General features: G+C 36.7%; 1 protein-coding gene across 1 annotated transcript in view; it reads left to right on the top strand.

The window, feature by feature from the left end:
* The window catches only part of LAMA2 (laminin subunit alpha 2), a 621,471-nt gene that overhangs the window by 337,489 nt on the left and 265,134 nt on the right, over positions 1-18,848 (top strand). Inside the window, exons 13-14 of the mRNA XM_045865518.3 lie at positions 16,533-16,634; positions 17,584-17,795. Coding sequence (XP_045721474.2) covers positions 16,533-16,634; positions 17,584-17,795 — 314 coding nt within the window. The remainder of the gene's footprint in view (positions 1-16,532; positions 16,635-17,583; positions 17,796-18,848) is intronic.

Consider the following 18,848-nt stretch of genomic DNA (forward strand, 5'->3'; position numbering starts at 1 on the left):
GTGTGAGAAAGTGTGTGTTTCATGTTGTGATTGATAGGACTGTTTTTATGGCCCTCTTTGAACTCTTAGCAGGAACTTTGGAGTGTCCTGAGGGTCTGTCTGCCTTTATATGGTAGGAACTCTGTTTTCTTAGAAAATAGTAAAGAACACTGTACTCCCTTTGTACCTACAATTTATGGGAATTGGGGAGCTTAGTAGAAAAATTGCAAACTGTCTCATACAGCTTATGAAAAATTCTCAGCTTCATCTTGAAATTTTCACCATTGTTTTTCCTTGACTTATAGTTTTCTTTCTGTCTTTTTTTTTTTTTTTTGGCTTTTTTTGTTTTCTTGTCTTTTTAGTCAGCGAGGCCAGAGTCTGATCTGCTTTTAGTAAATGTCTGATGAAATTTATAGAATTTGGTGAGGATATTTTATTCTAATGATTTATCTACTGGAAACAAAGAAGGAATGAAGGGAAGAAAAATCTAAAATACCATGTAATATATTTACTTGAGTGCAATAATTTCTGCATATTAGAGGGTTTCCCTACTGAAGCAAGAAATCTTGAACATCTAGTTGAAATCTGATGATCTGATAGGCACCAGATTTCTATTGTCATTTAAGTCAGAGGATTTTAGAACTAAAGGTATCAAATAAAAGTGTGAATATATGTAGTCTCCAAAATGTGTTAATAAATAGTACATTGTATAAATCTTAAAATAACACAGCAAAATAAGCAGGGGAATTGTTGGAATTTGCACAGTAGAGGCGATTTTTAAAGCTCACTGAGATAAATATTTGTTCAAAGTCATACTTCCTTGAGATCCTCATGACCTGAATAAGACATCATGTCAGCTCTCTTTTTTTTTTTTTTTAAGATTTTATTTATTTATTTGAGACAGAATGAGAGAGACAGAGAGCACATGAGAGGGGGGGAGGGTCAGAGGGAGAAACAGGCTCCCTGCCGAGCAGGGAGCCCGATGCGGGACTCGATCCTGGGACTCCAGGATCATGACCTGAGCCGAAGGCAGTCGCTTAACCAACTGAGCCACCCAGGTGCCCAATGTCAGCTCTCTTTACTTCCATATTCTATACTTCGGTTTTGACTTCATTCTTAAGAAACAAATACTTTAAAAATTACACATCTGGTTTGTGCAAGGCTGGCTAGCACTCAGGTCTGATCCCCTTTTCACTGTGTTTTGTCAATATCACTCCTCTAGAAACCCCAACAAATATATTTTAAAACACACTTGCTAATTGGTTACCAGAGACATTTTGCAGGTGCTTAAATCACAAATATTTTACTTCACTCAGATATTCCAGATAGCAATGCTGATTCTATTAGTCATTCCATCTGATAAAATTAATTTAAGAATAAATAATATCAAAAGGGTAACTTTCATGTATTTTGGGTTAACTCTTATTTTCTCTATTTCTACATTTCTGTTTTAATAGAATATATATATGAATGTTTATACACACACATCTGCATACATATATATTTTCCCTCACTTTACACAAATGGTTACATGACATACATATTATAAAAGCACATTATAGTTGTTTTATTTAACATAATCAGATAATTCTATATTAATGAATGAAGTTTTTCTTCTTTTGTGTGTGTGTGTGTGTGTGTGTGTGTGTGGTATATGTTTGTTTTATTTGATTGGTTGGTTATTTGTCTTTTGTTGAATGCACCCAAGTTTGTTCAGCTGTCATAAAAGAGGCTAAACATTGACTCTGCTCCTAGGTTTTGAGGTTCAAATCCTGGTTTCACCACCTGCCAGCCTTACAACCATAAGCAAGTTAGGGAATCACTCAATGCTTCAGTTTTTCTTAATATCAAAATGAATGTGATAAGGGTGCCTGGGTGGCTCAGTCATTAAGCGTCTGCTTTCGGCTCAGGCCCTGATCCCAGGGTCCTGGGGTAGAGCCTCGCATCAGGCTCCCTGCTCAATGGGGAGCCTGCTTCTCCCTCTCCCACACCCCCTGTTTGTGTTCCCTCTCTCGCTGTCTCTCTCTCTGTCAAATAAATAAATAAAGTCTTTAAATTGTGTAAGACTGTTGAATCACAGACCTGTACCTCAGAAACAAATAATACATTTTATGTTAAAAAAAAAAAAAAAGAAGAAGATAGTAGCAAGGGAAAAATGCAGGGGGGGACATCAGAGGAGGAGATGAACCATGAGAGACTATGGACTCTGAGAAACAAACTGAGGGTTCTAGATGGGAGGGGAGTGGGGGGATGGGTTAGCCTGGTGATGGGTATTAAAGACGGCACGTTCTGCATGGAGCACTGGGTGTTATGCACAAACAATGAATCATGGAACACTACATCAAAAACTAATGATGTAATGTATGGTGATTAACATAACATAATAAAATAAAAAAAAATTTTTAATTTAAAAAAATGACTGTGGTAATAGTAATATACCTATTACCTAAGGCTGTGTGCATATTGTTTGGGGGATTAAAAGAGTTAGTGTATATAAAATCACTTTGCAGAGTGGCATCTCCATCATTCTCTTATTAATATGTCTATTAGTAATCACTATTGATGGACATTGGTCTATTTTCAGTATTTTTCTACAAACATTGTTGCACTGAATAATCATGTGCCTAGCTATATCCTATATGTGCAAATAGAGCTGTTGGATAAATTTTCAGAGCTAAAATTGTTATGTCAAAATGTATATGCATTTTTAATTTAAATAGACATTGCCAAATTGACCCCATAGATTTTGTACCTACGACCACAAAGGCGTGAAAGTACTTGTTTCCCTAATCCCCTCACTAGTAGCATACACTATCAGACTTTTAGATCTTTACTAGTCTGATGAGGAAAAAATAGCATTTTAGAAAAATTTGTTTTATTATTATTATTAATGAAGATAGTATATTTTCATGTTTCAGCAACCATAGTATTTTTCTTTTCTACACAAGTACTTCAATTCAAATTAGCAAACCTATTTTGAACTTAATGAGTTCTCAAAATAATTAGGAGGGAAAATGAAATAATGGTTCATGAATTCTGTATGCTTGATATAGAACACGGAGAATAGGTTTTACAGAGTTCCTCTTGTGAATTCCTTATAAAAACCCTTCCAGGTGGTATTTTCATTCTCTTTTAGACATAACAGAAAGTAAACTTCAGGGGCACCTGGGTGGCTCAGTTGGTTAAGCGACTGCTTTCGGCTCAGGTCATGATCCTGGAGTCCCTGGATCAAGTCCCGCATCATGCTCCCTGCTCGGCAGGGAGTCTGCTTCTCCCTCTGACCCTAACCCCTCTCATGTGCTCTCTCTCATTCTCTCTCTCTCTCTCAAATAAATAAATAAATAAATAAATAAATAAATAAATAAATAAATAAATAAGTAAGAAAGAAAGAAAGAAAGAAAGAAAGAAATAAAAAGTAAACTTCAGAATTAAATCAATTTGCCCAAAGTCACACAGTAAATATATGGACTAAGATTCTCTAATAGGTCAGTCTTATTCTGAAGCACATGATCTTTGCATTCTAGACACCTTGCACATTGAGAGTGAATGTGTGTGTGTGTGTGTGTGTGTGTGTGTGAGAGAGAGAGAGAGAGAGAGAGAGTGAGAGACAGTCTTGAGGGGGGAGTATTTTAAAAATAAGCGTAAATCAAGAATGCATTTCAGTATCACCAAAGTAACAATGTGATTGTGTACAACTTAACCTCTTAAAGCCTCAATTTCCTCGTGTCTACAATATAATAACAATAATCATAAACCTACCCTATAAGATTTGTAGAGATTCAATAAAATGAGCAAAAAGTGCTATTTAAATTCTAAAGTTCAATAAAAATATTAACTGGATTTTGTATGGCTCAGCGATTGAGTCCCCTTAAATTTTGAGACATACCACATTTTTATGTTATCTGTATCTTGCTTAAAAAAGTGGCAGATTTTTTTTGTTTTTATTTTTTTTATTCTTATGTTAATCCCCATACATTACATCATTAGTTTTAGATGAAGTGTTCCATGATTCATTGTTTGTGCATAACACCCAGTGCTCCATGCAGAATGTGCCCTCCTCAATACCCACCACCAGGCTAACCCATCCTCCCACTCTCCTCCCCTCTAGAACCCTCAGTTTGTTTTTCAGAGTCCATCGTCTCTCATGGTTCGTCTACCCCTCCGATTTCCCCCGCTTCATTCTTCCCCTCCCACTACCTTCTTCTTCTTCTTCTTTTTTTTCTTAACATATATTGCATTATTTGTTTCAGAGGTACAGATCTGAGATTCAACAGTCTTGCACAATTCACAGCGCTTACCAGAGCACGTACCCTCCCCAGTGTCTATCACCCAGTCACCCCATCCCTCCCACCCCACCCCCACTCCAGCAACCCTCAGTTTGTTTCCTGAGATTAAGAATTCCTCATATCAGTGAGATCATATAATACATGTCTTTCTCTGTTTGACTTATTTCGCTCAACATAATACCCTCCAGTTCCATCCACGTCATTGCAAATGGCAAGATCTCATTCCTTTTGATGGCTGCATAATATTCCATTGTATATATATACCACATCTTCTTTATCCAGTCATCTGTCGATGGACATCTTGGCTCTTTCCACAGTTTGGCTATTGTGGACATTGCTGCTATAAACATCGGGGTGCACGTACCCTTTCGGATCCCTACTTTTGTATCTTTGGGGTAAATACCCAGTAGTACAATTTCTGGATCATATGGTAGCTCTATTTTCAACTTTTTGAGGAACCTGCATGCTGTTTTCCAGAGTGGCCGCACCAGCTTGCATTCCCACCAACAGTGTATGAGGGTTCCCCTTTCTCCGCATCCCCGCCAACATCTGTCGTTTCCTGACTTGTTAATTTTAGCCATTCTGACTGGTGTGAGGTGATATCTCATTGAGGTTTTGATTTGGATTTCCCTGATAAAAGTGGCAGATGTTTTTATCTTCAAGCTTAAAACATCCGGATCATACTGATGTGTCCCAGTGGTATGGTGGTAGTCAGAGAATCTTGCTCTGAATAGTTACAAGATTTTGGAGATTGTTTTCCATAATGGCAATAATAACAAAACAGTGGTAACCTTTGTTACCACTGTTTTGTTACCTAGCTAACCTTTACTAAACATTGATAAAGTATCAAACACTATTCTAGATTATTCAGTTGAGTTCTCACAACAACCCTGTGAGGCATACACTATTGCATCCTCTCCATTTTCCAGACGCAGACTTGATATAAAGAAAGATTAAATAATTGTTTGATCTAGTTATACACAGCTAATAAATGGCAGAGCACTCTGTTTCCGCTTCGCCAAGACTAGCTCTACAACCTGTACTCTGTCCCACTATGCCATTCCGAATCTCTGATACCGTCTATACAAGTAGTAGTTTCTTTTTTTTTTTTTTTAAGATTTTATTTATTTATTTGACAGAGAGAGACAGTGAGAGAGGGAACACAAGCAGGGGGAGTGGGAGAGGGAGAAGCAGGCTTCCCGCAGAGCAGGGAGCCTGATGCGGGGCTCGATCCCAGGACCCTGGGATCATGACCTGAGCCGAAGGCAGACGCTTAACGACTGAGCCACCCAGGTGCCCCACAAGTAGTATTTTCTTAGTGAAATGTGTTGCCCTGTCATTTAAATGCTTTATTTCTAAAACCACAGAGCAAGGAGCAGGTGTATAAAAAGCTAATTACTATCCTGGTACTCTACAATAGAAATTGAAAAGGGTTACCCTGATAGTTAACTAACCAACTATTAGTAAATTAGCTGTAAAATTTAGCATGGCAGAATTACAGATTGCCAGTGATATCAGATCTAGTCCAAACTCTTAGCAGATGTAAGCATTCTTTCTCCATCATCCCAGACAGATGGATCCCTGTTCATCTATCTATAAGGATATGTACATCCTACAAAGCTCATTCCATTTTCAACAGTTCTAGGTATTAGAAGTTAATTTTTATGCAGGATCAAAAAATATCCCCCCTCCCCTTTCCTTGTATAGACTCCATTTTTATGCGACAAACAGAGCAAGTTTTCTTTTTATTATACATGATAGACCTTCAGACACTCAAAGAAAACAGTCATGTTTTCCCTACGCCTTCTGTTTTTAAGGTTAAAGATCCCCATTACCTTTCTAAACCTCTTGTTCTGCTTTTAGAGCCATCAGCATCCTGGTCACACCTGTTTGGGTGACCTCTAATTTGTAACTACTCCCTTAAATGGTGGTGTCGAGCATGTGCTCTGACTAGTTATGATGCAGTTGGCTCATTGCTTTCTATAATCTGTATGCTAGGTGTCTTTTTAATACAGAGAGTACATTGTTTGCCAATATATCAGAACATATTGAAAATGTATTTGTAACTTATAAAATATGTATTAGTGGGTGCTGGAATTTACACTATTATCCTAGCATATAGAATCTGGTGAAAAGTAATGGCATATAGTTGCTTTATGTGTGTAAATGTCTAAATGATTTAAATATTGATTTTTCCTTTCAACTGCAGATCAAACTTCCCACATGCTAAAGGGCCTTATTTTAAAATAAATGCACTTAGAGTTTGCCAGTAAGCAGTACGGTAAGTTCCTGCAGTAGGCTCGAATCACCAAAAAACTCAAATAGATATATTTCCTTTGATCTGTTTTTAGGACTGACAAAGATAAGTATAGAGAAACCAATAAAGGCCTATTCTAATAACAACTGCAAGTTATCTCATGGGGGTAGTACAAATTTGTCCTGGTTTTTTATGCCTTCTCCATCTAAAATACATTGAAATGATATATGGTGTTGAATTTGATTAAAATTCAGCAGATATTTATGCAATATCTACTATCTGTAAGATGCTTATGCAAAGTACCATAGGGAAACATTAAAACATGAATAAGATCTGAATCCTGCCAACACTGTGATCTCTTCCAGAAACCGTAAGATTGCAAAGTGCATTTAGATCATGAAATAAATATCATTATGATTAGGCTTTTAGTGTGAAGTATGTATGTATTTCAATTTTGAAAATTATCCTTATTAAAACAGTATGATTTACAACATTTATTGAATAGATACTATGTGCTAGGTATCAAGTGAGGACTTCTTTGTGTTTTTCTCGTTTCACCCTCAGAACAAACTTCTTTTGAGGTAGGTGTAATTCAGCTCATTTTAGGGAAAATTAACAGAGACTCTGAAAGCATAAATTACTTTCCCAAGGGCCATACAACATTTAAAGGCAGAAAGAGAATCCAAAACCAGGTCTGAAAAATCTCCAGGAATGAGTTTGATCTTTTGTGTGATTTATATCTGATTTCCATGTTAACAGACATGTCAGATAACTAACACAAATCTTTATCTGTTCATTCTGGAAGAAGACACTTGAATATATTTTATTAACCTGTTGATTCTCCTCTGGGGTGTGACTTAATTTCCATTGCATCTTTGGGAATCTTTTCTTCTAAAATTCATAACCAGCTTCTGCTGTAATAAAGAATCACCTGCAGAGCTCATGAATAAGAGAAAAGAGAAAACGAAGTGTGGTAGACCAATTTTGAATCAAATAAAAATTATATTCCAGGACTAATATTCTGGCATCTGCCTTTGTGGGAAGTTGACTGTTATTTCAAAATAACCGCTATTTAAATAATGTAACCTGGAATTAATTGAGCTCATTTAAGCATACAGCCCTTCTGGCCATATTTAGTGTTGCCAAAGGTATAAACATTGAGCATTGCCTATGGGAAAGATAGGAATTCTCTTTATTACAGAATTCTGTTTATTTGTTCCTGCTTTTGCAATAAGAGGGGAAAGGCTATATAATCGCCATGTACTATCCAAAGTAAAGAATATCCTTATAGGACAAAATGCTTATGCACTAAGAGAAAGGTTAGCTAAAATTCGTATTCAAATAGAAAATACCATTATTGATATCTCCATTTTACAACGTTTTCATAAGTTTTTTCCCCAGAATTTGTGTGTGCATAAATGTACAAAAATATATATATTCATTTATCATTTAAATGAAAACAGTAAGGCTGTGTCTCTTTAACTTAATGGAACTTGGATTAAAATGTTGTTATTTTAACCAACATTCATGTTGTATATCATGAGCATGCAGTTTTCTGTTTTCTTGGCAGAGAACTTAAAAAAAATTAAGGGCAATAAGAAATTTACATATATATAAAACCATAATTTACAGCTTATTTGATTAGATAAATGTTTAATTGTGTATTACATGTATTTTTTGTACTGAATATTTACACATAAATTAATCCAACCCATAGCAAGAGTATTAATGGAACATTCCATGCAAATGTAAGTAAGTAAACAGAAGACAAGCAGCTGTTGCAAAGATCCTGTTTTTGAGTCTGGGCCTGATAACAAAAAACAGTTTAGAGAATTTGGCTGCTACCATTTACTTACATCTGTTGAGATAGTATTATATCAACTCAACACTTATCAGTGCATGTCACAAAGTAACAAGTAGTTCTCTCTGTCGGAAAACCTAGAGGAAACACTAAATCTTAATTTGTGTACTGGGTAGTGTACTTCATCATCTTCTATAGGATGGTTAGCAAATCTGTTTATGAGGTGTTTATATTTTTAAGTGTCCCCAAATGGATTTAAGTGTGGATAATCTGTTGTATTTTAAAATTTGATCTGTTTAGTTCTGGACCTCTTGTCATACGAGAATCGCTAATTGTCTGGCTTTCAGTTACAGCCAGAAACATTCTTACCTGATCAAACCTCTATAATTCTGTTTGCTTTGAATCATAACTGAGTATAGAGAAAGTAAAATTGGGCCTTACTTTGTAATATGGAAGACATAAAGCTTATGCTGAAGATAGGTTGGCATTATTTTATTTTATAAAAATTCATATAAGAAGCTCATAACTGATTTCTCCATTAAGCAGTTAGGGGACTAGTCTCCAGGGACACTGATTGGTCAGTTGGTGTCACTCTGAGAGAGAGTACCTCTGATGGGCTGCCTGCCATAAAACTCTGTCCTTGGCACAGTCACATTCCTAATTTTCATCCCTACTTTGGATACGTATGAAATTTAGCTGATACAAAATACAAAGGAATGCAAAATTATCAAGTTGGATGTGGCCACATCTAAAAGGAAAAAATAATCAGAAGGAGGAGGAGATGGAGCTGGTAGGGGAGGGGAAGAGAAGGAGTAGGGGGGGAATAAAAGAGGCGGAGGTATAAAAGGAGGAGATGGATAAAAGGAAGGAAGGGGGCAGGAAAACCAGACAGATAGGAAGAAATGAAGGAAGGGAGGAATGGAGGCAGGTGGGCAGGAAAATCCTCAAGATTTTCCTCTTTTGTATCTCCTAGATTACATAACGTGGTCTCTTGCCTTACAAGCCAGTGTTTCCAGAATGTGTTGTTTCTGTTTGACCCTCACAAGTCCTTCTCCTTTTTCTATGCATTAAGGTGATATAACATTCGAACCTCCTATGCAAATTTTGCCTGTTCTCTAATTCAACATCCCCTTACGCCCATTCTATTCTAATTATCAAACTTTGAAAGAAGAGGAACATGCTCTTATCTCAATGTTATAAATGTACAGAAAAGCATAACAAAACATGAAGTTCTGTTTCTATGTTAAAGGAGAGTTCCATGAATAGATGCATCAGTAAACACTTTGGTGGGAGGGACACATTTTCAGAATTTAAGGCTATGGAGCTTCAAAATCTAGAAAGATGAAACCTCGCCATGTTTATGATGCTAAATTGAAAACAAATAATACATTATATGTTAAAAAAAAGGCAGAAGAAGATAGAAGAAGAAAACAGAATACGTTATATGTTTAAAAAAAGGCAAAAGAAGATAGGGAAAAAATGAAGGGGGGGAAATTGGAGGGTGAAATGAATCATGAGGACTATGGACTCTGAGAAACAAACTGAGGGTTCTAGAGGGGAGGGGGTGGGGGGATGGGTTAGCCTGGTGATGGGTATTAAAGAGGGCACGTTCTGCATGGAGCACTGGGTGTTATACGCAAACAATGAATCATGGAACACTACATCAAAAACTAATGATGTAATGTATGGTGATTAACATAACATAATAAAAGAAACATATATGTTTCATTTATCCTGCTCCATGTTACAAAGACTTTTCCTCGTTTGATTTTCGCATATCCCTCCCGAAATATTTGCTCTGGTAAGCAAAAGTAAATATTAGATTTTACACCCCATTTAATGGAATAAGAGAGATGATGTTCTGATCTCAGACAACCAAATAATCCAGTCTTATTTTACAAAAGAATTTCTCCCCCAAGTATATTGTCCCCCATAGATCACCCACCCTTCACCCTTCCATTCATATTTCTTGAGATTGTGGGTAAGGGAAGCTACAACACAGGTAGCCTAATACTAAATACTAATGTAAAGCTTAGTTTTAAGAATTACCTTTAGCCTTTTCCACTCATGAGGGAGAACTTCCTTGCCTCATTAAATCTTTAACGCAATGTGCTGCACACACACTACGTTATTATGTGTGACATTAGGTTATATATTGCATAGTAACTGTAATGTTACTTGCAAACAAGCTGTTTCTTTCCCCTGAAGGTAGAATTAAAACAGGTACTCGTGGGAAACAGCTACTTGTGTTGCTCTTTTCTTAGTGGGGTGAATTTGAGGATCAGAAGAGTGAAGGGCGTAGAATTGAACCATTGCTCGGAGTGAATGGATGCCACTCCTTTTCCTTGCAGTGCCTCTCAATTTGATATCTGAATCTTCCTGAAGAGAATTTTGCTTAATGGATATAAAGAACGGTAAAAACAAAACAAGACAAAACAACAACAACAACAACAACAAATACAACACTAGGACTTTGGAGATGAATGAATTATTCTCATTAAATTCACTTTCTCTTTGTATTGAAAAGAAATACAACTTTCATCTCTAGTAAATATAGTCTAATCTATCTAGTAAATGTAAGAATTGCCTCAGTGTGAACTGGAATTATGCTTACTTCTATCTGTGGAAAACTGTATTTCTCTGGCCAATAGTGACAGTTTTGTTCCTCAGCAGCAGGAGAAAATGAAATGTTCTATTGGTGGTACATGCAGTGCTCCAGTGTTGTTCCCAAAATGGATGAATTTGAAGGTCTCATAGATAAAATTAATAAATTGAGTCTACAAAGTCCAAAATTGTGGAAAATTAAAGTTATGCACAGTACATGTAACTTACCAATGTCGTGGGGTGTATTGTTAGAATGCATTCTCCAGCGTTAATGGATGAGATGGTTCATGCAGAGCTCTCCCTGTTCTAGAGTCCTTTAGCTCTCTTATTTGTTGGGGTTGCCACTGAGTCTGGGAATATCACTGAGAAACCCTTTTTGCTTCCTCAGTCTTCTGACCAGCAGGACACTAGCTAAGGAGAGGAAGAAAAGCAGCATTTGAATAGTCAGAGAGCTGTAGGGGTGAGAATTTCAGCAGGAAAATGAATTGAAGCAAATCAAAGTAGCAGAATGGGTAGATATAAACAGGGGATAGGTCGGAAGTGCCAAAACTTCTTCAATTTGTGGTACTCTTACTGTCTCTGTATTTTTTTTTTCACAGTGTCTCCTAGGCCAATTGAAATATGCCACAGTAGTGAGGGGCAAACAACTTAATAAATACTTGCATTTTAACAACTGAGCAACCACTTAAAAAGATAATGCACATAAGTTCAGGCAATATAATAATTTCTTTTTTCTTTTTTTCATAAATAACCACAATGACTTACTAAAGGGGATTTGTATGCTTGCTGGGTAATACACAACTTCTCAAACCTAGAAACAGGTTGGACAGTGCTACCTTTAATTCCTGTTTCACATTGATTTTTGTGCAATATGTGGTTTTTATCACAGCATCCACTGAAGACTTCCCTTAACAAATATCCGGCATGGCTGAAAGTGCAAAAACGTAGCTCAATGTTTTGAGAATATCCCTGAAAGGAATATAAAGTTTTCTCATGTTAAAACTGAAGTCCCTCAAGCTAGCTGGTTGTGTGGTGTCCAACAGATACATAGTATTGCTTGTGTTTCCTTTAAACATTGACAGTATCCCACAGTGCCTTTGTAAGTTTACTGCAATGCCCTGGGCCACCTCTGTACACAGTTTGTGAATAGGGGGCTAAATAGATCCTAGAGAGTGTTGAGACTGAGTAGAAACTTGAATGATATTATAGATCCAGGACCACTAGAGGTCCTTCATTAGAGAGGCAACAACAGAAGTAATAGTTGATAAAAATTTTCCCCCCAAAATGACTGGAGTCAGAGAATTGAATTCAAATGCTTGGTGAGGACCTAGTAAGTGTGATTTGGTAGTGAAAATAGAAAGTTAGACAAGAAGCATTTCAATAGAATAAGACTGAGACTAATTCGATATAAATAACACAGTGAAAAACAATTATTATGTTACACCTGTGGTTTCTAATTGAAAAAGAGAAATAAAGCAATTGGCCTGACCCAATCATGGAAGTTGGGAAAATAATCAAGTTTGTTTCCTGGGAAGATCCAGATAATAAGATTAACTGGGTATGTTGAGTGTTTGAGATGTTATTAAACAATCACTCAGTACAGGACTGTTACAGGCTGAACTATATCCCTGCCCCCAAATTCATATGTTGAAGTCTTAACCCCCAGAATCTTAGGATGTAACTATTTGGAGAAAGGATTTTTAGAGAGGTAATTAAGTTGAAATGAGGTAATTAGAGTGGGTACAGTTTGATATGACTGGTGTCCTTTTAAAAAGAAGAAATTAGAACACAGATGAACACAAAGAGAAGACCATGTGAGGACACAGGGTAAAGATGGCCATCCTCAAGCCAAGAGGAGAGACTGCAGAAGAAACCAGTTCTGCTGACACCTGGATCTCAGAGTTCTGTTGTTTAAGCTACCCAGTCTGTGGTATTTTGTTATGAGATCTTGAGCAAACTAATATAGGGACACAGCACAGGATAGAAGATACCGATTTAGGAACCAGGTATAAACATAATTAAAGCCACTGGAGAGAAATAGAGTCAATAAGAAAGGGTAGCCAAAAGGGAGTAAGATTCTTGGAGACATCCATCCACGGAATATAGAATAAGAAAGAAAAATGTATCTACAAATGAGACAATGGTACGACCAAGACAGAGGAAGGAGTATCACGGAAGTTTGGTGCAATAGAAGACAAAGGAGTCGAGAATTTTAAGAATAATTACATGCCACATAGAGAGTAAGAATAAAACTGAACCAAAGGTCCATTAGTGGTTGCTAGGTAGAACTGATAAATGACCTTTCAAGAAACTCTTTTAATGGAGTACCAAGGGTGAAAGACAGGAAGCAGTAGGTAAAATAAAAAAGGTTAGGTGGGTAAGAATAAAGGAAATGAGTGCAATATCCTATATCTCAGAGTTTAACAGTGAAACTAATAAATAACCATAGATAATAGCTAGAGGAAACAATAAAGTCAGTTGATGATTGGCAGCCCTGTACACACTGGATTTGATGGAGAGATTGACAATTGGGATAATGAAGGGGGATTATAGGAGAGTGGGAAAGCAAGGACGTAGAAGAGCCAAGTGAAGGTGACATTTGGAATATGGAGTGGTGGATAGATGGAGAAGCGGCAGAGACTTCTTCATCCAAAGCTATAGGAAAGGACAGTTAATACTCTGAATGTTCTCACAGGTTTTTCCCCAAAATCCCAATATCCCTCAGAAAAGAAGATGCTGTCTTATAGTTGACTCATTACAAAGACTTCCATATAATGGTATGTACTTGTTGGGAAAGACAACTTCTAAACTGTGGGATGGCATCTTAAGCAATCCTTTTTGAAAATTAATTAAATAAGTACTTGACTAAGCTGTGATATAGAAATGGCCATACACCTGGGTGGCTCAGTTGGTTAAGCATCTGCCTTCGGCTCAGGACATGATCCCAGGGTCCTGAGATTGAGTCCCACACAGGGCTCTCTGCTCAGTGGGGAGTCTGCTTCTCCCTTTCCCTCTGATCCTCCCCCCTGCTCCTGCTCTCTCTCTCTCTCAATAAATAAATAAATAAATAAATAAATAAATAAATAAATACCTTCAAAAAAAGAGAAATGGACATAAATATACAGCTTTAGAGTGAAAGAAAAAGACAGTAATTCTAATACTATGGAAATGGGTATTTGTGATGTGGAGAAAAAACCAACATCATCATCATATACCTTTTTAAAATGGTCTGTTTCCACATAACTTAGGTGGAAGTAAAATGGATTCACTCATGAAAATTTTTAGATAATTCAAAAACTGATTTGATTCGATACCTTAGTATAGGTATCAAAGATGCATGGAAGAGTTGGGGAAAATTTGCATTATGAAATGTGAGTGAAAAGTCAAGTTTTCATTTTTATTGCTATTATTATCATAAACCCTCAGAAGAATAGGCTGAATTAATTCTACTCCTTAGTTCATGTTTTATGGTTGTGACTGACCTGCAGAAGAGCCCTTTCTTTTTCTGTATTTGTTTGTTTCTTTTTCCCATTTCCATCCTCATTCTTCTCTCATATTATTTTATATGTTATTTGACTTTATAATTATTATGAGTAGGTGTGGAAACAACATAAACAAATGAAATGTAACAAATCAAACATTTTTCTATTTCATCTAAAGTCTTAAAATCTTGGATATTCTGGGGCACCTGGGTGTCTCAGTTGGTTGAGCTTCTGACTCTTGATTTGGGCTCAGGTCATGATCTCAGGGTCATGGGATCAAGTCCCCAGTCCAGTGCCAAACTCAGGGCAGAGTTTGCCTGAGATTCTCTCTCTTCCTCTCCCTCTGCCCCTCGCCCATGCACATGCGCACATGCTCTTGTGTTCTTTCTGTCTCTCTCTCAAATAAATCTTAAAAAAAAAAAGTTTGGATTATACTCGCTTTGGCTCTTATGAGCAAAATAGGCATTACCTTTCGTTCTGAGTTCCTCACATTTGTGTAATTTTTAAATTAAGAGACTATGAATTAAAATTGATCTTCTTTCCTTTTTTTTTAGGGAAACATATTCCCCAAAATAAATAAATAAATAAAAGCATGTAGTCCACATTTTAAATAATCAAAATATATTTGGAAGCTTAAAAGTTTTGCAACATTATAGTTCTATATCCTGGTGTTTTTCCCAATCTCCATCCGTTGGTCCTACTAAATATTTTTATAAGTGTAGAAAATTCTAATAAGTTCAGTCTTTAAAATATGTAAGGCATTCTTTCCTGCTGCCTCTCTAGATTCTTCTCATTGAGAAAATGGTCTGGCTGATTTTGAACAAATATGCAAGGTAATATTTAGGATGCTTATCTTAATAGAACCAAAAACCTTTTACATAGATTCACCCTTCATTACTCACAATAATGCCAAGTGCTATAGTCCAGGCAGATATTTATTATTTTATATATGAAAAGACATTAGAGTAGGGCTATTTCTCAGGGGAACAGGGGAATAAAAGTTTTCTGAATTCTAGTTCCTCATAGAGCTCCATGTAATGAGCTCTTGGAAGACATTGCAGAGCTGTGATTTGAAAACCCTGTTTAATCAGCCATGGCAAGCTATGTGCCATTCCCTATGGAGCAACTCTGAGAGGAATCCAGGTTCCTCCTCCTCCATCCAGTGCATCGCCGGGAATTGCTTTGTGTTCAGGGTCTGCAGTAAGAGGCCACAGAGAGCCAGCGGCTGCAAAGCTGGGCCTCTGTGTGTCAGCATGGAGGAGACAGTGGAATACAAATCATCAGCTTTGTTTTATGAATGTCTTTATTTACAATGCTAGAGTGGAATTTTTAAAAAAGGACTGCAGTATTTGCATCGAGTCTGTCACTCAAGTTCCAATGTTGATTCCTGTCCTATAAATGATCTTGCTTTCCTATTTTTTTTCTTTCTACAAGGTTACTCTCAATGTCAGAAGATGTAAACCTCAAGCATCCATTATGTGGGGCTTGGCATATAGAAGTTTATTTAATGAAAAGGAACAATAACATTCATTTCAACTAAGCATATTTGATTGCACAGGGAAAAGCGTATCTTCTTTGGGAGTTTTGATTGAATTGTATCATAATATAAAATTTGCTGCCATTCTTTTATTTTGCTCTGACCCACAACATTTCCCCGTTTAGCTTATAGTCTATATAAAGTCACTGTCAAATGGAGTGATGTCTTTGTTGAAAGTGTTCAGACTAACAGAAAGTGAGTGACCCTCAGGGATGGGTCGAAATCTCCCAATTTTGACGAAGATCCTTCTCTGCTTGGGAATTGTAAAGCTCAAGTTATAGATGAGGAAAATGACAGGAGGGGCTGTGTTTGGTTTCACAGAATTTAACCTATTTCAGCAAGCCTGCAATACTGGGGAAAATAATACATGAATTTATATTTATGTCAGGCTTGCTGTTGATGGGTAAGTTCGTATGAAGGTTACTGCTGAAGAAATGTCTATCATTCTCACTCTGCACTTTTGTGATTTCTGTTTCTTTCAAATCCTACCCTCTAGAACAATAAAATGATTTTAAAATGATAAGTAAAATATGATTTAATAGCCCATCTCCTGTCTTGTAATGATCACGTATCTCCTCTCTTGTAGCTTACAGCAGCTGGAGGACAATTGACATTTACCATATCATATGACTTCGAAGAAGAAGAAGAAGATACAGAACATGTACTCCAGATTATGGTTATCTTAGAGGTAGAGTATGGAGCAGATCATTTATGTTCAACTGTTTCACGCTCTTAAGTTATTCCTTACCTGATTGGTTTGACATTAATTTACGTATGACTTAGGGAATATTATATCTTGGGAAATTTTTTTATGCCTGTCTTATGTTTCACCCTGAGAGATATCTAAAAGACTGATCATATTCATTAAGTTCCAGTGATAATGGAGACCTTTAGACCAGACTTGGACTTTAAAATAAAAACATATTGACCATATTCCCAAGAATATAAGTATGATGAAGTGTTTAGGCAAATGCTGATTTACATAGCTTAATTTTTTCCATCTCCTCTTGCTTCCAAGTAAATTTTATGGTCTACTTGGCAGATGCAAATGAAAAAGGAAACTTGTTTATTTAGGTGTAGTTAAATCTTGACTTCAGAACTCTTAATTTAGATAAGAAAGATATAGGAGAAACTGCTTTCAGGATTTGGGGGGCCATGGACAATTCCAAAATGCTGGAGGCCTAAAGATATCTTAGAGCCTCCCCCACTTTTCTCTTATTCTTCCTCCAATACTCAGACAATCTCAAAAGCACACACTTGCATGCACATTTGTGATTCCAAATAGGTTGATGTTGATTTAGCACCGCGCTCAATAGGTTGATGTTGATTTAGCACTGCGCTCTGTTGTTCTTTGCCTTAAACGTTTCATGCATGTGAATCAATGACAAAATTCTTCCCCCAGCATACATATTTCCAGTATTAAGTGATCGGGATGATCTGGTTAAAGCTAACAGTTAATTTGCCTTCTCTTACTTCCATATATACCAGAAATATACTGAATGAAAGGAAAGCCAACCTAGAATTAAAAATCTACTGAAGATAATTCACCAAGTGGCAAATCCAAATATGCATTCTCTTTACCCTTTTATACCTTCTTTTCACAGTTTTACCCTTTTGTACTTTCTTTTCCCCTTTAGGGAAATGACTTGAGAATCAGCACAGCCCAAGATGAGGTGTATCTGCAACCGTATGAAGAACATATTCATGTACTGTCACTTAAAGAAGAATTGTTTACCATACATGGCACAAATTTCCCTGTCAGTAGAAGAGAGTTGATGACAGTGCTTGCGAATTTGAAGAGAGTCCTCTTACAAATCACGTACAGCCTTGGGATGGATGCCATCTTCAGGTAAACTCAAGAACTGCATCTCCCGGTGTTTGCACACTTCCTCTGGAGCAAACATGCATGCGGTAGAAGAGTGACTTTGAAGATCTGTAGGTTTCCTTCAAATAATAGATAAGAATCGAGCCCTAGTTTTCCAAAAAGCATTTCTATTAAAACTTCAAAATTTAAATACCCAGAAGGAATGTGTGTTAGCCCTTTTCTAGTATTGAGGATTCCTTCACAGTTTGGCCAGAGCATGTGATAAAAAATGATCCGTATTCTGAGAAATTCTATACTGGAAAATAAAATCTCCATTATGCTCACTCAGATTGTGGGGAACTAAAGAGGCGTAACTCCAGGGTAGTCATATTCGGAAAGTAGTTTGTATTTTCTTCCCTTAATTAATTAACGTGTATCTAACTTAATATTTATATAGTTTGTAATAAGAAATACAAGCACCTTCATCTAAATAATGCCAAGTCTCTTTATAAAAGACTAGGATAGCTGTGTGGTGTAAAGGAAAGAGTATGAGCTTTGGAGTCGACCTAACTCGGAATTCTGTGAGCTCAATTCCTTGTTTTATGTGTGACCTTTGGCAAGTGATTTGTCCTTGTGGAAACAGTTCATTCAAGTGTAAAGTGGAGATTACAGTGTGTACCTTTCAGGGTCATTGTGAAAATTATACGTGATAATTATGGAAAGTGCTCATTAACTGGAATTGGTTGTTTTCCATTTTTTTTCTTTCAAGAGAGAACTTTGGACTGGAACCAAACATGCTCATATCCGACTAACTGTAGGCTGCTGTGCTTTTCATTTTAAAAACAGTGATGTATTAGTCCAGTGAAATGTAAACTTCAACTCTGTCTGAATGAGCTTTCTTCCCCTTCTGCTTTTCTGCTCTGATAATAAGCACAAGCTGGCATGGCAACGTACCCCTAAATGAGATTAAGCTGGATGATGAAACATGACCCAAAACTGACAACGTGACATATTCAGACCAAAGCAATGTCTCCAATACTGGTTTATCTACAGAAGGATTCTTTTGGTTTGTGCTGATGCTCCCCCACCCCCGTCATT

This window comes from Mirounga angustirostris, unplaced genomic scaffold, assembly GCF_029215605.1.
Source record: "Mirounga angustirostris isolate CCGP_5_RB_7025 unplaced genomic scaffold, mMirAng1.0.hap1 SCAF_8, whole genome shotgun sequence".
In the NCBI taxonomy this organism is placed as follows: Eukaryota; Metazoa; Chordata; class Mammalia; order Carnivora; family Phocidae; genus Mirounga; species Mirounga angustirostris.